The following is a 23,098-nucleotide window of genomic DNA, read 5'->3' on the forward strand; positions in this document are numbered from 1 at the left end:
GGCGGGACTAGTGCGAAAGGGCCATTAGTCACCTGGTTGTGCCAAACATATACACACACATACACACCACACACACACCGCACACACACACACACACACATTAAGAATATTTAGTATGATAAAAAGTTGTTATAGCTGTGAAAAGTATGTTTGTGCCTCGTTATCTAAAAGTCAACGATCATTATGTGCCCAAATCCGTTGTGGAATCTTCTCTGCACCTTGAGACAGGACGTTATCGGGGGTCCCAGAAGAAGAGCGGATTTGTCCTTACTGGGACATTAATGACATTGAAAATTAGTTCCATTTTCTATTTTATTGACCTCTGTATCATGAGCTGCATCAGAAATTATTTGATAGGTGTAAGAATTTGGATTTGATGTGGGTAAGTGATGCTGAGAGACTCAAATGGATTTTTGATTTATAAAGTATTTGCACTTGCTGACTATTTGGAGAAAGCGTGGGATAAACGAAGAAAAGTAACATATATGTGAAAATATCCATTCTGGTTTTTGATTTATTTCACACACACACACACACACACACACACACACACACACACACACACACACACACACACACACACACACACACACACACTTGGATATTAACCTCTCTCTCTCGGAGTGAATGGGACGCTGACTCAGGACGCTGGCATCGTGCGCGCCCCCGACGGCGGCGCGCAGCGGGGGCGCGCCGCGGCGGCGTTAAAAGCTGTGGCGGCGCGCAGCGGCCTCAGTGTGCGTCTGTTCCAGCCAGAGACTCCAGAGTCAGTCCGGATCTTTGCAGCATCAGCACCGGGATAAAGAGATCACCATGGCAACCAAAGCCCCGCAGCCGCCGCACCTGCACCTGGCCGAGCTCACCGCGTCCCAGTTCCTGGACATCTGGAAACACTTCGACGTGGACGGTACCAGATAGTCATCTCTTTTATTAAGCTGATAGATATTACAGCTTTTCAAAGCCTCCGACTGAAGCAGGAGTGATGGATATGATTTAGGAAAGTTTGAATGAGAAAAGTTGAAATGCATCCTTTCATTTCTGGTTTTGAGAGTTTTGAAATAAACTCTTTGGTGCACGAATGATGCAGGAAAATATTTGCTGCTCATAATAATATCTGAAAAGTCGCTCAAACTCAGAGTTTTATTTTGGATAAATGAACTTTATTGTGGGCGTATCATTTGTCTGCATCCGTCTTTTAGAATGATAAACGTTCCAAGGTCTGATTTCATCAATGTTTTATCAGTAAGAAGATTTCAAATGAAATCTTTATGTATATTTTGTCGTTAGAATATTTTTCAAAACTGCGGATAGCCCACATGTAATACCGAGGAGACAGTGATGAAAGCGGAGCTGCTGCGCGTTTATCCTGCAGAACTCCGCTTAAGGAACACAAAGTACTTTGGATGTTTCACTTAGTGCAATATTATGTGCATACTCAATTTCAGAGTTAGTTTTTTCAAAACATTTTTCAATTTGGTTTTGTGCTTTATTGGGATTTATTTGTCTACCATCAGCTCCGATGTAAAATACTTGTTTTCTACGGGATGCTCTGCTTTACAGGTGCGTCTCAAATCACACATTTAAGTTTCATCACTCTGCGGTTTGCTCGGTAATCCTGCTTTATACAGGCTACGGATTGTTATACTTAAGATGATTTAATGTCACGAGGCGTTTGAAAACGGGAACTTGAAGGCTTTTTTTTTTAATTACCATCAGCAAATCTCAGTCCTTTTCTTGTCTGATCAGCTGAGTCATTTTATCCTGCTCTGCAAATATGTGCATGTGTTTAAATGGCCAGTTCTCTTTTTATACCTGCAAAATCTGCAGCCATCATGCTGTTACTGTAGTCTTAGCCCGTTTTTATTTCACATAAGGTGTGTAGACACTTCTGCATTGAATTTTTGAATTAAATTGAAATTTTATTTCGAACATGAAACAGTCGTGAATACAAAAAAAAAACAAAACAAAACAAAACAGAACAAAAATCTAAATAAAAACATGCATCCACCATAATTCACATGCTCGAAAAGGAGTAGGAAGAAGTAAAAATTTAATAAATCCTACCCCCTATAATATATTTCATTATGATCAAAATTAATTTAATTTCTATATAAAAAACAAGAGATATCTATATATACGTATACGTATATATATATATATATATATATATATATATATATATATATATATATATATATATATATATATATATATATGTTTGATTATAATGTATTTGCACTTGCTGAATATTTAGAGAAAGCGTGGGATAAACGAAGAAAAGTAACATATATGTGAAAATATCCATTCTGGTTTTTGTTGGGTAGAAATTGTTTTTCCGGTGTACATTGTGCAGCTCCCAATTAAGTGCGTTTTCCGTTTCTGGTGTCTTATAATCCTGTAAGGATTCATTCATTCATTCATGCATTCATTCATACACACATACATGCACATATAAATATATACATACACATACAGGACTGTCTCAGAAAATTTGAATAATGTGATAAAGTTCTTTATTTTCTGTAATGCAATTACAGAAACAAAAATGTCATCCATTCTGGATTCATTACAAATCAACTGAAATATTGCAAGCCTTTTATTATTTTAATATTGCTGATCATGGCTTACAGCTTAAGAAAACTCAAATATCCTATCTCAAAAAATTAGAATATTCTGGGAATCTTCATCTTAAACTGTAAGCCATAATCAGCAATATTAAAATAATAAAAGAAAATAAAGAACTTTATCACAATATTCTAATTTTCTGAGACAATCCTGTATATGTATATAAAGGTGGATCTGTGAGATTCTGTGAGAAGTTAGTCTGAACATCAAGTTAGACTGCACCCATCTGTTAAACACGGTGAAGTCATCCATGTGTTCATAAATATCTGGCATGTGTGTGACTGGTCCCATTCCCGGGGGGAAACCAGTCCTGCTAAGTCTCCCCGAGCGTCCACAACAACTGCACACAGGTCGGATGTGCAAATAGGTGCCCATTTGTTTGCACAGAGCCACCTGGGAATGGATTGTGAGGAGGAATTGTTTTGACAGTTTTGTCCACAGGGAAATGAGAGTGTGGGGTTAGGCGGAGAAAGTGGTCAAATCTTTTGTTGGTTTTTTACCGGCTTGTTTAGAAAAGCACGGGCATTCCAGTCACCACGCAGGTGTGTTTGGTACTTTGATGATTTGCATTTTGTGCTTTGCAACGAGACAATTTGCAAAGCAAATCCTATCAGGGAGGATGCACGGATTTGGCTACAGCACTTTACTTCTGCTCTCCCGACTGGGAGTGTCTCTTTGCTTGATGGAAAGGAATTTGTTTTTTCTCAGATTGAGTAAACATCTCTGAGTTGCAGATAAAAATACTCAGGAGGCGATTGCACCCAGAGACGGTGAAAGCGTATTCCCGTGTCGGCCCAGGATCAACTCTCCCCGGGGTTGCATCGCCCTGCACCACCTCTGGTCTTCTTCTCTTCTTTTCTTCACTGTCTCCATCAAGATGTTTCTATTCTCCCCCTTCAAAGCAGAAACAAGAGACAGCTGCACTTCCTCTTGCTAATTATAGAGCATTTGCTGTCAATTATTTCTCATTGACCTGCATGTGGAAACCCGGAGCGTTGAACACAATCTACGTCTCTAACCGACCCAGCAGTGTGTGCAAAATATTTGATCTGATTTGAAGATTTGATTTCGAACATGCATGATTAAAAAAGAGTAAAAAAAATTAGAAAAACAGAATACAAATTAGTAGCCACTTATCCAGTCCTACCCCTGAATCTGACATACATTCTTACATATAATGAGACGAGTTTCAATAAGCTGACTTCTAAAACACCCATATCTACTTTAATAACTGTTCAATACAGTCATATAATACTCAATTATATGTATATATAAATATAGTCAAAATCAAACAAATCAAGGCAAACAAAAGAAAATAAAACAAACGCCCGGCACTTAGTTGTACTATTATGTATGTATGTACTAAAAGAAGTAATTATAATGCATAGTATTACATTATCATTACTTTACTATAATACTACAATATAATAGAGAACAATAGACAGTAATGCTATAACAATATACTTGATTAACTATATAAGAGTAGATATTCCATATATAATGGTTCATATATTTACCTCAAATTATAAACTTAAAAATTACTATTAATAGATTAATAGAGATATAGATACACAATTACTGTACGTATAATATAACTCAATATATCCATTTACATACCTACATATAACATATCTATATCCATAATATACATCTATATATATTAATAAATGTACATATCTTGAACATATTTGAAAAGACAAGGACTTTATTTTTGAAAACGAAGTACTTTAAATGAGTTTGTCACATAGTAGGTCCACCTAAACACTTTGAAAGTTCTACTTGTGCAGAAAGTCCATAGTAAATTATACTAAGTGGGTAGGAGTATGACGCATAAAAGTAGTCATTTACTCGTAAAACAAGTCAACAATCTGCTGCAAGTCCCTTTACCGCATGAATTTGTGATGCATAAATGCAATATTCACACTTCCAACAAGAATTGTTTGCATACAGTTCAAACATTTGGTTGCAGCAGGAAGTAATTTTTAGAGTAATCACAGTGCAATGACCAACAGATGCTCCTTCACAAACAAAAAACAAATGGGTGTATAGATCCATTTCTGCACATACTGATTAATATGACCGTGTGACCTTTCTGATGAAAGGAGGGCCTTTTTGCCCCCCCTAAACATGCCCCAAAAGTCACCAAATTTTGCACCAAGCCAGGCCTGGTTAAAAATGTGATATTTAATGGTTTGTATGAATGGGCGTGGCCTAATGGCTCAACAGCGCCCCCTAGAAAACTTTGAGCCTCAAGCCCCACAATACGGTTTGACGTACATGCACGAAAATCGCTCCACACCTGTATCATGTCGCAACTTAAAGAAATGTCTCTTGGCGCCATGGCCGAAACCGAACAGGAAGTCGGCCATTTTGAATTAATCGTGTAATTTTGGCGCAATTTATGCCATTCATTCGGCAGTTAATACGGCCCGAACTGTAACGTGCACCCAGGTGTGTTATACCTCAAAATGTGCGTCTGCATCCTGCGACAACGCGCATTACTTTTCTCTTTCAAAAGCGTTACCGTGGCGACGCTAGACACCAAAAAGCGCGGCCCCCCTTCATTTAATTAGTCCATATTTCATAGTTCCTACTTTCTGCCATATAATAACTTTTGAATGGTTTGACATAGAGAGTCGTGGGTGGTGTCATCGGACTCGGTTTTGACTCCTTCACCTTAATTGGTGCAAATTAGCCCAGCCTCTTCTTCTGATTGGTCGATATTTGATAGTTTCTGCCATATGTTTTGAATGGCTTGACATAAAGAGACATGGTGGTGTCATCAGACTTAGTTTTGAGTCCTTGATCTTTATGGGTGAAAATTGCATGCACCAGGGCCCATTCATCGCTGCTTGCAGCTTTAATTTTATTTGTATTGTCATGAAATTCAATTCATCGTCATATCTTACTTCTTTTAATCATCAAGCAGGCTCTTTCCCACCAGAATACTAAATGTCAATAAGAGCCACGGGGAGAACGGCTGATTACAGATCAGCCTTTTTGCTGTCCCACTTATTAAAATAGCAGAGATTTTATTCATAAGTTTATATAATGCCACTAAGAAGTGCATGTGTGTGTATGTGCAACCATACATTCCCGTGGACAGAACAAAGAGAGCTGCGATGTTGGTTGGATAAAGAAAAGGCGTTAAATCTTTAGGTGGTAAGTAAGAGAGAGAGAGGGGTGGAAGAGGATGGCATAATAATCTTTGTTGGAGTTTAATGAGGCAGCTCTGCCTTCCAGGGCTTTATTGAAGCAGCGAGTCGCAGCGTTTGCAGCGTTTGCAGCCATCTGTCCAGTCACTCAGCAAAGCTTCACGGTTGAATATTGGCACTGGTTTGCACACTACACTACCTGGTGAAGTAGACACAGTCATGTCTGTCAGAGCAACACAGGACCAAGAATACCAATAAAACATGATCAAATAGGAAAAAATAAACTTATTGGCCAAGATTACATGATGTTTTTTAATTCGGAAGTAATTATTCCGAAATTCCGTAATTATTATTATTATTAAATAATTCCAAATTAAACTATTTTCCTTTGAGTTTACATGGAAAACACGTTTGATCGGCTTTATCCAATTCCTCTTAACCCTTGTGCTGTCTTCAGGTCAAGGAAGGAGGAAGAGAAGTAGGGAGGAAGGGAAAAAAGAATGAAGGAAGGAAAGAAGGGAAAAAAGAAGGAAGGAAGGGAGAAAAGAAGGAAGGACGGAAAGGAGGAAAGAAGGGAGAAAAGAAGGAAGGAAAAAAGGAAGGAAGGGAGGAAAGAAGGAAGGAAGAAAGAAAAGAAGGAAGGAAGGGAAAAAAGAAGGAAGGAAGGAAGGGAGGAAAGAAGGAAAGAAGGGAGAAAAGAAGGAAGGAAAGAAGGAAGGAAGGGAGAAAAGAATGAAGGAAGGAAGGAAGGAAGGAAGGAAGGAAGGAAGGAAGGAAGGAAGGAAGGAAGGAAGGAAGGAAGGAAGGAAGGGAGAAAACAAGGAAAGAATGTACGAGGGGAGAAAAGAAGGAAGGGAGAAGGAAGGAAGTGAAGGAAGGAAGGAAGGAAGGAAGGAAGGAAGGAAGGAAGGAAGGAAGGAAGGAAGGAAGGAAGGAAGGAAGGAAGGAAGGAAAGAAGGAAGGAAGGAAGGAAGGAAGGAAGGAAGGAAGGAAGGAAGGAAGGAAGGAAGGAAGGAAGGAAGGAAGGGAGAAAAGAGGAAGGGAGAAGGAAGGAGAGAGCAGGAGGAAAGAAGGACAGGAGAATTAGTTAAAGAGAAAGAGTTAAGGTCTGGGGGTTAGGAAGGTTCTGATTGGATGGGGGGGCGGACATATTTACGTAGTTACGTCTACCGGAAGAAAAACAAACTTACTCGATTAGCAACAACATGGAGGACCACATTATCAGCATCCTTTTGGGATTTATTATGATTTTATTTTTGAAGCAGCAGCACGACAACATCATGTCGTGCAATTTTGATGTTTCCTGTTTCCATCTGTTCTTTTAATTATTTCTATTTATTAAATAAATGGTCTCTGCTCTTGACCAGCGTTTACTGCGTGCTGCCATCTTGAAACTTTGTTTTTAAAACCAGCCCAGCGTGGAATATAAGCGTCATGGAGACAGACGGGAGAGGGAACGAGCAGAAAGAAAGACCGGGATTCATTTAAAGAGGAATGAGTGTTTACATGATCACGGAACTATTCTATTCAGATTTAAAATCAGAATAAACCAGCCACTTACTTCGGAATTAAGTTTAATTCGGAATGGCCATTTTCATTCTGAATTAGGTGTTTACATGGTCATTTTTACTCATTTTAAATCGGAAGGAAGGAAATGAGAAAACAAGGAAAGAATGTACGAGGGGAGAAAAGAAGGAAGAAAGGGAGAAAAGAAAGAAGGAAATGAGTAAAGAAGGAAGGAAGGGAGAACAGAGGAAGGGAAAAGGAAGGAGAGAGCAGGAGGAAAGAAGGAACAGGAGAATTAGGTCATTTTGACCCAAAGACAGTACAAGGGTTAATAGACGGTGACAAGTTCTATAGTTGCGATGTTGGACGGAATAACCTGCAGGTGTGACTGTAATAACCTGCAGGTGTGACTGTAATAACCTGTAGGTGTGACTGTAATAACCTGCAGGTGTGACTGTAATAACCTGCAGGTGTGACTGTAATAACCTGCAGGTGTGACTGTAATAACCTGCAGGTGTGACTGTAATAACCTGTAGGTGTGACTGTAATAACCTGCAGGTGTGACTGTAATAACCTGTAGGTGTGACTGTAATAACCTGTAGGTGTGACTGTAATAACCTGCAGGTGTGACTGTAATAACCTGTAGGTGTGACTGTAATAACCTGTAGGTGTGGTGTGACTGTAATAACCTGTAGGTGTGGTGTGACTGTTATAACCTGTAGGTGTGACTGTAATAACCTGTAGGTGTGACTGTAATAACCTGTATGTGTGACTGTAATAACCTGTAGGTGTGACTGTAATAACCTGTAGGTGTGACTGTAATAACCTGTAGGTGTGACTGTAATAACCTGTATGTGTGACTGTAATAACCTGTAGGTGTGACTGTAATAACCTGTAGGTGTGACTGTAATAACCTGTAGGTGTGACTGTAATAACCTGCAGGTGTGACTGTAATAACCTGCAGGTGTGACTGTAATAACCTGTAGGTGTGACTGTAATAACCTGTAGGTGTGACTGTAATAACCTGCAGGTGTGACTGTAATAACCTGCAGGTGTGACTGTAATAACCTGTAGGTGTGACTGTAATAACCTGCAGGTGTGACTGTAATAACCTGCAGGTGTGACTATAATAACCTCCAGGTGTGACTGTAATAACCTGCAGGTATGACTGTAATAACCTGTAGGTGTGACTGTAATAACCTGTAGGTGTGACTGTAATAACCTGTAGGTGTGACTGTAATAACCTGCAGGTGTGACTGTAATAACCTGTAGGTGTGACTGTAATAACCTGTAGGTGTGACTGTAATAACCTGTAGGTGTGGTGTGACTGTAATAACCTGTAGGTGTGACTATAATAACCTCCAGGTGTGACTGTAATAACCTGCAGGTATGACTGTAATAACTTGTAGGTGTGACTGTAATAACCTGCAGGTGTGACTGTAATAACCTGTAGGTGTGACTGTAATAACCTGTAGGTGTGACTGTAATAACCTGTAGGTGTGGTGTGACTGTAATAACCTGTAGGTGTGGTGTGACTGTAATAACCTGTAGGTGTGACTGTAATAACCTGCAGGTGTGACTGTAATAACCTGCAGGTGTGACTGTAATAACCTGTAGGTGTGACTGTAATAACCTGTAGGTGTGACTGTAATAACCTGCAGGTGTGACTGTAATAACCTGCAGGTGTGACTGTAATAACCTGTAGGTGTGACTGTAATAACCTGTAGGTGTGACTATAATAACCTCCAGGTGTGACTGTAATAACCTGCAGGTATGACTGTAATAACCTGTAGGTGTGACTGTAATAACCTGTAGGTGTGACTGTAATAACCTGCAGGTGTGACTGTAATAACCTGCAGGTGTGACTGTAATAACCTGCAGGTGTGACTGTAATAACCTGTAGGTGTGACTGTAATAACCTGCAGGTGTGACTGTAATAACCTGTAGGTGTGACTGTAATAACCTGCAGGTGTGACTGTAATAACCTGTAGGTGTGACTGTAATAACCTGTAGGTGTGACTGTAATAACCTGTAGGTGTGGTGTGACTGTAATAACCTGTAGGTGTGGTGTGACTGTAATAACCTGTAGCTGTGACTGTAATAACCTGCAGGTGTGACTGTAATAACCTGCAGGTGTGACTGTAATAACCTGCAGGTGTGACTGTAATAACCTGTAGGTGTGACTGTAATAACCTGTAGGTGTGACTGTAATAACCTGCAGGTGTGACTGTAATAACCTGCAGGTGTGACTGTAATAACCTGTAGGTGTGACTGTAATAACCTGTAGGTGTGACTGTAATAACCTGCAGGTGTGACTGTAATAACCTGCAGGTGTGACTGTAATAACCTGCAGGTGTGTATGTAATAACCTGTAGGTGTGACTGTAATAACCTGCAGGTGTGACTGTAATAACCTGTAGGTGTGACTGTAATAACCTGCAGGTGTGACTGTAATAACCTGTAGGTGTGACTGTAATAACCTGTAGGTGTGACTGTAATAACCTGTAGGTGTGACTGTAATAACCTGTAGGTGTGACTGTAATAACCTGTAGGTGTGACTGTAATAACCTGCAGGTGTGACTGTAATAACATGTAGGTGTGACTGTAATAACCTGTAGGTGTGACTGTAATAACCTGCAGGTGTGACTGTAATAACCTGTAGGTGTGACTGTAATAACCTGCAGGTGTGACTGTAATAACCTGCAGGTGTGACTGTAATAACCTGCAGGTGTGACTGTAATAACCTGTCGGTGTGACTGTAATAACCTGCAGGTGTGACTGTAATAACCTGCAGGTGTGACTGTTCCACAGGTAACGGCTACATCGAGGGAAAGGAGTTGGAGAACTTCTTCAGGGAGCTGGAGGTTTCCCGGAGAGGAGCAGGGGTGGTGAGTTCAGGGAACACGGTTCATTGCAGATCCATACGCACCACTCCACTTCTATAGGGGATTTTTTAAATATGAAATGAAATATATCATTCATTCATTAAATGTGTCATTAATTAATTAAAACTGGAATTAAATACATCATTAATTAATTAAAATACAACTCATTTTAAGTACATTTTTTTTTAAATTATTTCAGTATTATTTAAGCAGACCAAAGCAGTGGATTCGACTAGATTCGCGTTAGTCTGAGTTTGACAAGTGAAACTGACAGTTCGACATTTCATGATTCACACGCAACACGAAATCATTAATTAAATGTGTCATTAATTACTTAAATACTGAAATAATTAAATATATTTTTTTACTTAAAATGAAATTTCTTTTAATTAATTAATGACATATTTAATTCCAATTTTAATGAATGAATGACACATTTAATTAATGAATGATATATTGAATTCCCATTTTAATTAATTAATGACACATTTAATTAATTAATTAATGCTGTATTTATTTATTTTTGATGGCACTAAAAATCCTCCATACAGTTCCACTAATCAGTGCAAATGATTCACAGGATCCTACAAACCCAACATTCAGAGAAAAGATGAAGGAGTTCATGCAGAAGTTTGACAAGAACAAAGACGGACGCATTGAGATGTCAGAGGTACGTGTGTGCTTTCTACTCACAAACCTGCGCTTTGACGTTCACAAATATTCCTGTTTTCATTCATGCCTAGAGTTTGATCAGAAGAGGTGTAGCCAGTACTCGAGTTGTAAAATAAAATCAGGGGGGATGGTGGATTTGATCATATGGGGACAGATAATTTGTGCTGATTACAAATAATATAATATATTACAAATAATAGCAGTGACCAAAACAGCTGCAGAAATACTGCAGGAATGACATAGCAGCAGTTAAATGCAGCCTTCTGTAAGCTTTAAATATCCACTGGGCTTACATCAAATACATCAAAACACAACAATAAAAAACACTTTTCTGAACTTATCAATATGACTCTGTCCTTCACAGGATAAGTAAAATGAATTACTGCAAAAACTCACAATCTTAACAAGAATATTTGTCTTATTTCTAGTTGAAATGTCTCATTTTAGTAAAAAAATCTCATTACACTTAAAACAAGACTCATCACTGGAAAAAACAACAATTTTCACCTGTTTCAAGTAGATTTTCACTTGAAATAAGTAGAAAAATCTGCCAGTGGAACAAGATTTTTTTGCTTGTAATAAGAAGATAAATCTTGTCCCACTGGCAGATTTTCCTACTTATTTCAAATGAAAATTTACTTGAAACAGGTGAAAATGGTCAAATAAGTTATTTTTCTGGTGTTATTTTTCTGGTGATGACTCTAAATGTTGAAATAGCAGTAAAACCACATTCATTGATGAAATGACATAAGGGATGGAAAGGAGTGATGGCAGTTTTACAGGGGGGATGATTTGGACTGTTTTTATTTCAGGGGGGATGATTTGGACCGTTTTTATTTCAGGGGGGATGCCGTCCCCCCTCATCCCCCTCAACTCCAGTACTGGGTGTAGCTGGAACCAGTAACATAAACATAAACAATGGAAACAGTGCAAAATCTTCTATTCACCAAGCTTTAATTCGACATAACGAAAACATACTTGACTTTCCATGTATTTTTACTTCTCTAAGTATAAAACACAAACAACGAGTAAGCCTGGTTAAGCACGAAGACCTCACACTTGTTAACTTTAAGCCTCTACTAAATCCAGAGGTGGGTAGATTATACTAAAATTGTACTCAAGTAAAAGTACTGTTACTTCAGAATAATATGACTCAAGTAGAAGTAAAAAGTAGTCATCCAAATAATTACTTGAGTAAAAGTAAAAAAGTACTTGGTGAAAAAATTTTTTTTTAACACAACCATTCAAACAGAAAAAACTACAAAATAATCTTCAGGCAAATTAAATCAATGAAATAATAAAATAAATTAAAATAGAAAATAGCTTAAATTAAAATAACCTTAAAGTAAATTCAAGTACTTTAATAAATAATAAAATATATAAAATATTAACAGAATCAATAAATTTAGCACAAGTAGCACAAAATTTCAAGCCTTTGTACTTCAGAACTAGAACAAGCCCATGAACTCATAGAAACTCTGTGTGTGTTTGAGTCTGTGTAAATGTGACAAAACATGCAAAAACAAACATTTTTCCCAAAGAATCACCCAGTGATGTCATGAGATTGACGCGTACGTGGATAAAAGGGATAAAAGAAAAGTAACAGCTCAACGTAGCCTAATGTAGCGGAGTAAGAGGAACAGTTTCTTCTTCACAAATCTACTCAAGTAAAAGTAAAAAGTATAGTGATTCAAAACTACTCCTAAAAGTACAACATTTCCCCAAACTTACTCAAGTAAATGTAACGGAGTAAATGTAACTCGTTACTACCCAACTCTAACTAAACCGGAGGTCCTTCTCAGATGAGGAATCCATGACAGCAGTGATCACATCAGGTGACAGCATTTCTATCACATTAGCATCTTCATGACTTTATTGTGACACGTTCACACCTGCAACTAAGTCTGACAACAGACGGTATGTCGTGTCAGGATTAGGACCCAGATGCAGGAGAGCAGTAGGCAGGAGTTCCCAAACACGTGTTTATTTTAACAAAACAAAACCAAAGTGCTGCCGAGCAGGATACAAAAACCAGAACATGAACGTGACAAATAAAACTACCAAAACTTGACGTGGAAAACACGGAGGGAGGAAACAGTTGGGCGCGAGCACTGACAGTCCGAAGGCCCTATTGTATCTGTAGGAATTTCTTTCCTTATCCTTGTTTTTTTTTTCCTTCTTCCGACGAAAGGAGGGCCTTTTTCCCCCCCTAAACGTGACCCAAAAGTCACCAAATTTTGCACACAAACCAGGCCTGGGGGAAAATTTGATATTTGATGGTTTGCATTGATGGGCGTGGCCTAGTGGCTCAACAGCGCCCCCTTGAAAACTTTGTGCCTCAAGCCCCAATATATGGTTTGACGTACATGCACGTAAATCGGTACACACCTGTATCATGGCAAAACTTAAAGAAAAGTCTCTTGGCGCCATGGCCGAAACCCAACAGGAAGTCGGCCATTTTGAATTAATTGTGTAATTTTGGCGCAATATATGCCATTTCTTCGGCCGTTTCTTCGCCCCAACCGTAACATGCACCCAGGTGTGTTCAAAAAAACAACATCAAACATGTTATACATCCGTGGTGGTCTGTCCTAGAGTAAAAACTCTAGGTTCCCTACAGTTTTTACTCTCAGGTTAATATCTGAAAAAGAGTTGTGAGAGAGTTTCTGTGGTATCAAGAAAGCTGGCTTAGAAAAAAAGCTTCAATAAGTGGGATTCTGAATAAATGTTTCTATCTTAGGCTCAACCTCAGAGGTAATTCCTGCCTCTTATTCATGTCTCAGTTGTCCATTTTTTAGGCTTTGCAGACAAAAAGTTCTTTACCTTCCATCTCCCCTCTCCCAGCACATAAAACACACCATCTTGTTCTCACCAGTTCTGTCACTTTTCCTCCAGCTGGCCCAGATTCTACCGACTGAAGAGAACTTCTTACTTTGCTTCAGGCAGTTTGTCAGCTCCAGTGCTGAGTTCATGGCGGTAAGATGGTTTTTCTTTTTAAATATATATTCATGGACCAACAACAAGCAGCAGTTCGTGATCATTTCTGCCAGTTCTTTGAAGCACTTTAAGACTTTTGGACAGAACCTATGAAGTTATGTCCAAAAAGTCCTTGTTGTCTGGTGTCATGACAGTGTCAATAGAGAGTTTGCATTGACATCACTTCCCCACTGGACCAGCCCGCTTACTCTCACTGAGTGGTAAAACATCAGCAAAAATGTCTGCAACTAGTGGAGAAGACGGGATAATAGCTGATTATCAGCTTAAATTAAAGTCAGTTGGACTTGACAGTGACCCGTACAGTTACCCCAAGAACCAGTGGTCCATGGACATTAATATTTGGTACAGTTACCAAGAACCAGTGGTCCATGGACATTAATATTTGGTACAGTTACCAAGCACCAGTAGTCCATGGACATTAATATTTGGTACAGTTACCAAGAACCAGTGGTCCATGGACATTAATATTTGGTACAGTTACCCCAAGAACCAGTGGTCCATGGACATTAATATTTGGTACAGTTACCAAGAACCAGTGGTCCATGGACATTAATATTTGGTACAGTTACCAAGAACCAGTGGTCCATGGACATTAATATTTGATACAGTTACCAAGAACCAGTGGTCCATGGATATTAATATTTGGTACAGTTACCAAGAACCAGTGGTCCATGGACATTAATATTTGGTACAGTTACCAAGAACCAGTGGTCCATGGACATTAATATTTGGTACAGTTACCAAGAACCAGTGGTCCATGGACATTAATATTTGGTACAGTTACCAAGAACCAGTGGTCCATGGACGTTAATATTTGGTACAGTTACCAAGCACCAGTAGTCCATGGACATTAATATTTGGTACAGTTACCAAGAACCAGTGGTCCATGGACATTTATATTTGGTACAGTTACCAAGAACCAGTGGTCCATGGACATTAATATTTGGTACAGTTACCAAGCACCAGTAGTCCATGGACATTAATATTTGGTACAGTTACCAAGAACCAGTGGTCCATGGACATTAATATTTGGTACAGTTACCCCAAGAACCAGTGGTCCATGGACATTAATATTTGGTACAGTTACCAAGAACCAGTGGTCCATGGACATTAATATTTGGTACAGTTACCAAGAACCAGTGGTCCATGGACATTAATATTTGGTACAGTTACCAAGAACCAGTGGTCCATGGACATTAATATTTGGTACAGTTACCCCAAGAACCAGTGGTCCATGGACATTAATATTTGGCCACCAATCCAGGTTCCTGATATGTACCGTATTTTCCGCACTATAAGGCGCACTGCATTATAAGGTGCACTTTCAATGAATGACATATTTTAAAACTTTTTCCATATACAGTGCCCTCCATAATTATTGGCACCCCTAGTTAAGATGTGTCCTTTAGTTTCTAATAAATTCAGTTTTCTTCTTAATAAAATAGGACCACAATGAAAAAAAAAAAGTAAAATCCAAGCTTTAATTCAAGTACATTTATTCAGTAGGAAAAAAATCCCACATTAAGCAATAATTGTTTTACATCAAATAATGTGTGCCACAATTATTAGCACCCCTGATGTTCATGCTTTGTACAACCCCCTTTTGCCAACAAAACAGCATCTAATCTTCTCCTATACTGTTTCACAAGATGGGAGAATACAGAAAGAGGGATCTTCGACCATTCCTCTTTGCACAGTCTCTCTAAATCATCCAGCGACCTGGGTCTTCTCCTCTGCACTCTCTTCAGCTCACCCCACAGGTTTTCAACAGGGTTGAGGTCTGGGGACTGAGATGGCCATGGGAGGAGCTTGATTCTGTGTCTGGTGAGCCATTTCTGTGTAGATTTGGCCATATGTTTAGGGTCATTATCTTGTTGAAAGACCCAGTGACGACCCATCTTCAGCTTTCGGGCAGAGGCCACCAGATTTTGATTTAAAATGTCCTGGTATTTCAAAGCGATCATGATGCCATGCACTCTAACAAGGTTTCCAGGCCCTTTGGAAGAGAAACAGGCCCACAGCATCACCGATCCTCCCCCATACTTCACAGTGGGCATGAGGTGCTTTTCTGCATACTCCTCTTTTGTGTTACGCCAGACCCAGTTAGAGCGTTTGTTGCCAAATAGCTCTATCTTTGTCTCATCTGACCAAAGCACACGGTCCCAGTTGAAGCCCCAGTTCTGCTTAGCAAACTCCAGGCGTTTGCATTTATGATTGTGAGTGAGAAAAAGTTTTTTTCCGTGCATGCCTCCCAAACAGCCTGTTGGCATGTACATAGCGCCTGATGGTTGTTTCGGAGACTTTGTGACCCCAAGATGCTACCATTTGTTGCAATTCTTTAACAGTGAGCTTTGGAGAACTTTTTATTTCTCTTACCATCCTCCTCACTGTGCGTGGTGGCAAAGTAAACTTGGGTCCTCGTCCAGGCTGGTTTACCACTGTTCCAGTAGTTTTAAACTTCTTAATGATTCCTCTGACGGTAGATATGGGCAGGTGTAGGCGAGTGGCTATGTTCTTGTAGCCATTGCCTGACTTGTGAAGGTCAACGCACATCTGCCTCACTTGAATGGTGTGTTCCTTTGTCTTTCCCATGTTGAAGAGAAATGGCCTCTGTGTCACGTCATATTTATACCCCAGGGAAACAGGAAGTTGTGAATTACTAATTACATGTTCTTACATCAACTGGTCAACTTTGAAAACTACCATGGAAGTTACAGGAATACTTTAATTTATTTATTTCTTAGGAATTGTTAAGGGTGCCAATAATTCTAGAACCAGTGATTTTATGAAGAATATATATTTCTTAGTCAGGGATTTTTTTCCCCTTTATAATTCACTTGAGTTGAAGGTTACATTTTCTACAATTTTCAGTGTGATAGTATGCTTCTGCAATAAAAATTGAATTTATTTTAAGGCTTTTAACACATCTTAACTAGGGGTGCCAATAATCATGGAGGACACTGTATAAGGCGCACCGATTATAAGGTGCTACAGTAGAGCTGGGGTTACGTTCTGCATCCATTAGACCAGGGGTCGGCAACCCGCGGCTCTTTCATCCTTATACTGCGGCTCCGAGTGGCTTGGGAAAATAAATAAAAAAAAAAAAAAACTAAGTATTTAATTGAAGTGTATTTTATTTGTGTTAGTTCTTTAATATCTTAGTTCTACATTGGAAGATTATTGTGATCTTGACATATTAGAATAAATATATATTATTGTTTTTCGTCGCTCAAAATAAACGTCATACTCATGAAAGCCGGTATTCATATATATAAAGCTGGTATTCCTGCCAAAACGCCATCCATTCGTCGTGAATTTCAACCCCAGCAAGGTCAAGTATGGAGAAATGTAAGAAAAGAGAAATATCTGAAGAAAATCAAACATTCAATGATGCCTGGGCAGATTCATTTGCATTTAGCTCTGATGAGAGTGGCCTACCAGTATGTCTGATTTGTGGAGAAAAACTGTCTTACAATAAACGTTCAAATGTCGCAAGACATTTAATAATACACACAGAGCCTTCGCTGAGAAATATCCAGAGGGAGAAGAGAGAAAAAAAGCTGTTTCGGAACTGAATCACATATAAGGCGCACCGGATTATAAGGCGCATGGTCAGCTTTTGAAAAAATTGAAAGCTTTTAGGTGCGCCTTATAGTGCGGAAAATACGGTACTTAATTTCTACGCCGGGGAAATACACGAAGCAAAGCTTGAAGATACAAAAGTCTTGACGCTTGGTCCGACTTCAAGGCAGGATTTGTTGTAGAAATTAAAGTGATGAGGACACTGAACTTTATGATTTGACCGTTTAACGTTAGCTACCCAAAAATCCAACATTACCTGATACAAAATTACGAGGATTTTCCGTTTTTCTTTTGGTTTGGTTATTTTTTTGCTGTTGTTCGAAACAGATTTCTGGAAATAGAGAATTTCTGAAAGACTAAAAAGAAATATTCTCCTAAGAATGTTGAAGTATTTTTTTCCTCAATTAGTTTTCTTTATAAATCTCTTCTCCCATTGTGTGTGTGGAAATGACGTCACTTCCACTATTAAACCATGAGTTTGCCTGCAAATTTCCTTTCATTTACACTTCAGCAAATGTTTAAAGGATCTTCAGTCAGACCTTTTTTAAAGCAAACATCTTCCTTGGAGAGTTGATGCCTCCTTGTTTTAAAAATGCATTGGGCAGTTCTTAACACAGTTTTAGCAGCTCCAGGAATCCTGTTAGTCCTTGTGTGTGCTTTCTGCAGAGCAGGAACGTCAGACGTGTTAGAGGAAAGACTCACTACTCTAGTGCATCAGTTAGGGTTAAATCAGCTGCCCAGCCCAGCAGAAAAGAAGAAGAAAAGTCCACTCGTTTCTGTCACTCTGCAGGGGTGGAGTTGGAGTTTTAAGAAACCATTTATGTCCAAAGTTTGAGTGCTGCTGTGAATTGTGAATAATAAATGAGCGGAGGAGTAAGAAGAGGAACTTACTGTAAGAAGCCACCAAAAAAAAGAAAATAATTGATTCCACCAACTACTTTTAGGGAATACTAGAAGAGAAAATGGCAGACTTTATGTTCACTGTGCCACAGTGAAAGAACAAAGGCAATTAGAAGCCAATTATGCAGAAGGAAGAGGCTCTCCCTGTCATACCGCACTGAACGTTAACAAAAGTCAAGGAGAAAACATGAATGTGAGGGAAGTAAAGGTGTGGAGAGATATGCAAAAGACGGATGAGAGAAAGTGCAAAAAGAAACACTAGAAATGAAACTAGTGATGCACAGAATGTTCGGTAACCGAAATTGTTCGGCCGAAAATAGCAAAAAAACACTTTCGGTGTTCGGTGGAATAAGTGGGGGAAAAAACGAACAATTAATAACGGCATGTTTAGATGACGCAAGAAAAGTGGATAAAACTAAATAAAAAAAAGAAAAATCAATCCCTTTCCCATATTAATACTTGTATGGGAAAGGGATTGATTTTCTTTTTCTTTGTTTTGTTTTATCCACTTCTTTTGCACTTTTTTTTACAATGCACTTTAATGCACTAAATACATTTTCTTTGTTTTCAAGGTCTATGTTACAGTTTTTCAGCAGTCAGTTATAAGCGTAATGTAAGCTCAAAGATGGTCAAAAAATGTATTTTGCTAATTTATTTATTTTAAGTTTTTTTTATTTAAGTTAAGTTTGGAATACTTAAAAATGCGGGGAAATTAAAAAATGTTCAGTTGTTCATGTTCAATAAATATTTCTACCTTTTAATTTTGTAAAAGATTTTTTTCTTTGAAAAGCCACGCCTAAAGCACATTTATTTGATTTATGCAATGGTGAAAAAATTGGCAAAATAAATGGAAAAACTGCGAAGAACCATGGTCGGTATGTTATTCAGTATTCGGCCAAGTGTTTATTATTTTTTTCGGTTTCGGCCACACATTTTCATTTCGGTGCATCACTAAACGTGGATGAGAAGTTGAGGACGAGTCTCGGAGCGTAAGACGAGATAAGGGGATGAATCTTCTTTGCTGACGAGTGCAGGGAGGGGGTCGTGTGCACAGAGGTTTCTAAAATGTTAGAATGGGGAAGCAGATCTTTCTATTTTCAGAGCCATATATAATGGATAAGAGCGTTGTAGCTCCTCTCTGCTGAGCCCAGAGGAGGAGGAAGAGGAGGAGGGGGAGGAAGGGGAAGGCCATTTATCTTTGATAAGGACAGTCTAGATTAAAACATTCATTGAAATGAATGTCTTTCTCTCCCTCTGTCCAGTTTCTGACTCTGGTTATCCAGATGTTCCACACTTTTTATTCCCAATGAACGGATTTTTCCCACGTCTCCATAGAGAAGTGATTGATTTTTGATTTGATTTTTATTTTGTACATGTAAAAGACAACAATTAAAAGAGAAGATAAGAAAACAAAACAAAGAAAACAACAAAAACAACAAAACAAAGAATTTCATTCATTAACACTTAATATCTTAATTTACATGTGCAAAAAGGAGTAGGAAGAAGTGTAAACTTATTTAATCCTACCCCCATTTACTAATCATTTATTAACAAGTATTTATAATAACTAACTATACTATAATTATACTCACACACTTACCTATACATACATACACACACATAGTTGAGTATTTCTATATATTTGTAAACACATGCCCATATAAATATTTATATAAATATACTTATTTACACCATACTATCTACAGGACTGTCTCAGAAAAGTAGAATATTGTGATAAAGTCCTTTATTTTCTGTAATGCAAAAATGTCATCCATTCTGGATTCATTACAAATCAACTGAAATATTGCAAGCCTTTTATTATTTTAATATTGCTGATCATGGTTTACAGCTTAAGAAAACTCAAATATCCTATCTCAAAAAATTAGAATATTCTGGGAATCTTAATCTTAAACTGTAAACCATAATCAGCAATATTAAAATAATAAAAGGCTTGCAATATTTCAGTTAATTTGTAATGAATCCAGAATGTATGAATTTTGTCATACATTTTATCACAATATTCAAATTTTCTTAGACAGTTCTGTATATATACATACAGTATACATACACCCATATATACATATATACATATATATATATATATATATATATATATATATATATATATATATATATATATATATATATATATATATATATGTGCTGGCCAACGATTAAAATTTTTAATCTTAATTAATCCATGATTTCTGTAATTAACTGCGATTAATCGCATATTAATTATTGAGTTTTATGTTTTATGTAAAGCGCTTTGGGTTGCATCTCTTATTTTGTCAGAAAAGCGCTTAACAAATAAAGTTTGATTTGACTTGTCCTTTTTTGAAGCTGCTATCCAGCGTTGTCTGATTTTGATGAGGGGGGTGGGGGGGGGAGCAGCGCGGCGCTTTCTGGTATTTGAGACTCGACGTACTTCGATGGTAATTCATTTCAAATCGATGGTACGTGTAAATAACTCCAGTCTTGTCCAGCGAACCATCTGGCATCTTTTTGAAAGTGAACTTACTGTTGAAAAGTCGCTTTTCATTCTCCATCTTTCAGTTCACCAGACTTTTCCTCAAACTGCCGGTGCCGTCGAACGCCAGAAATGATATGTGCCTTTTTTTTTTAAATTTTTTTTAATCGTGCGTTAAAAAAATTGTCCGCGTTAAGAGAACGTTAAGTTAACGCGTCGTTAACGCGTTAACTTGGACAGCCCTAATATATATATATATATATATATATATATACATACATACATACATATGTACACATGCATACATACACATACATAGCTGCCGCTTCTGTACATAATGGCAAATTTATCTACGGGAGATTATAGTGTTAATAGCTGAATGAGTCAAACAGTGTTAGTGCGTTTGCGGGCTAGTTTTTCAAACCATCGCTGCTCCAGTTCAATGCCACCAGCATAAAGTGTTATATCAGGCCCCTAAAAGCCTCTAAACAACCTTCCTCTTTGTACCTTGTGAAAATCATGTTTTTATATTTGTTTTTAAACTGGTTAATGTTTGGACATGTTTTTAATTCTGAATGCATTCTGTTCCACAGTTTAAATCCACTGACTGATATAGAAAATCTTTTCATAGTGGTTTGTGTTCTGCAAGTACTAAGATTTAGATAACCTCTTAAATTATAACCTCCCCTCTCAGTCATTAAACATTTCCTGTAAGTGAGATGGTAATAAGTTGTTCCTAGCTTTATACATGAATTGCGCTGTTTGGAATTCTACTATGTCAAAAAATTTGATTATTTTAGAATCGAAAAATAAGGAATTAGTGTGTTCACGAAGTCAAACTCTTGCAGTCAAATAAGAAATGTGGGAATGATGTGAATCACTGTGAAACCCTTTTGCGAAACCATTTCTTTGCTTTGTTTCAGGCGTGGCGGCGGTACGACACAGATCGCAGCGGCTACATCGAAGCAAATGAGCTGAAGGTAAATAAGCCACCGGGGATATAGTTTCAGAAATGGTTTTCATCCTCTCGCCTGCAAAAAACCAAAACCAAAGTAAAGCTATGATTTCATTTATTCATCTGCTTTCATTGTTATACTTATTTTATATTGTTTTCTTTTTCCCTTCCCTTCCCTCCCCCACAACACACATTCAATAACAGAGTACAAATCCTAAGATTTAACCCTTGTGCTGTCTTCGGGTCAAGGAAGGAGGAAGGGAAGGAGGGAGGAAAGAAGGGAGGAAAGAAGGAAGGAAGAAAAAGAAGGAAGGGAGGGAGGAAGGAAGGAAGGAAGGAAGGAAGGAAGGAAGGAAGGAAGGAAGGAAGGAAGGAAGGAAGGAAGGAAGGAAGGAAGGAAAGGAGAAAGGAAGGAAGGAAGGAAGGAAAGAAGGAATGGAGAAAAGAAGGAAGGAAGGAAGAAAATAAGGAAGGAAGGAAAGAAGGAAGGAAGGAAGGAAGGAAGGAAGGAAGGAAGGAAGGAAGGAAGGAAGGAAGGAAGGAAGGAAGGAAGGAAGGAAGGAAAGGAGAAAAGAAGGAAGGAAGGAAAGAAGGGAGAAAAGAAGGAAGGAAGGAAAGGAGAAACAAGGAAAGAGTGTATGAGAGGGGGGGAAAGAGGAAGGGAAGAAGGATAGAGCAGGAGGAAAGAAGGAAAAGGAGAATTAGGTCATTTTGACCCAAAGACGGTACACGGGTTAATCACCCGGGCTTCTGTAATCTATGATTTTACTTTTAATTCAGTTCAAATGTAATCATCATGCTTTAATTTTGTCTGCAGTTTTGTAATTATTTATGTTATATCCATCTTCTGCATGTTATTTTGTTTGTACCAATAAAAACAAAGGGAAAAAATGAAGATGATGACCATTTACACATTCTTGTCTTATAATTTAAATTTAGCTATTTAGAATTTAGAGAGGAGAAGGGCTCTTTTATGTGCTTAAACATCTTTTTATACTCTCCGATACTCTTTAGTTGTTGTATCACCTACATGTACATCATTTATCATCCACTGCTTTTGAGACCAATCGAATTATCTCATTCAAGTCTCATTCAAGAGTAAGTAAGAGTAATGAAAGCTTCTTGTCTTCATGGTTTTACAATGATTGTTCTCTGGAACACCTGCTTTCTCTGTTTAACGGTCAATTAACAAGAGAAAACTGTTTTAAAAGCTTTGCGTTGCAGCGTCTGTTAGGTCTAAATCAACATTACATAAATTCATAACGAGGAAAGACACAGATACTGACTTGGAATAGTTTTAACGCACTTCTGCAGAAGGGGGAGAGCAACGCAACAGGGGCAGAGCCCCTGAC

General features: G+C 38.2%; 1 protein-coding gene across 1 annotated transcript in view; it reads left to right on the forward strand.

The window, feature by feature from the left end:
• The first annotated feature begins 747 nt into the window (after positions 1-747).
• calb2a (calbindin 2a) overlaps positions 748-23,098 on the forward strand; it is a 43,352-nt gene continuing 21,001 nt past the window's right edge. Inside the window, exons 1-5 of the mRNA XM_061722315.1 lie at positions 748-907; positions 10,097-10,173; positions 10,751-10,840; positions 13,738-13,818; positions 21,715-21,771. Coding sequence (XP_061578299.1) covers positions 814-907; positions 10,097-10,173; positions 10,751-10,840; positions 13,738-13,818; positions 21,715-21,771 — 399 coding nt within the window. The 5' untranslated portion in view covers positions 748-813. The remainder of the gene's footprint in view (positions 908-10,096; positions 10,174-10,750; positions 10,841-13,737; positions 13,819-21,714; positions 21,772-23,098) is intronic.

Source organism: Cololabis saira, chromosome 5 (genome assembly GCF_033807715.1).
Source record: "Cololabis saira isolate AMF1-May2022 chromosome 5, fColSai1.1, whole genome shotgun sequence".
In the NCBI taxonomy this organism is placed as follows: Eukaryota; Metazoa; Chordata; class Actinopteri; order Beloniformes; family Belonidae; genus Cololabis; species Cololabis saira.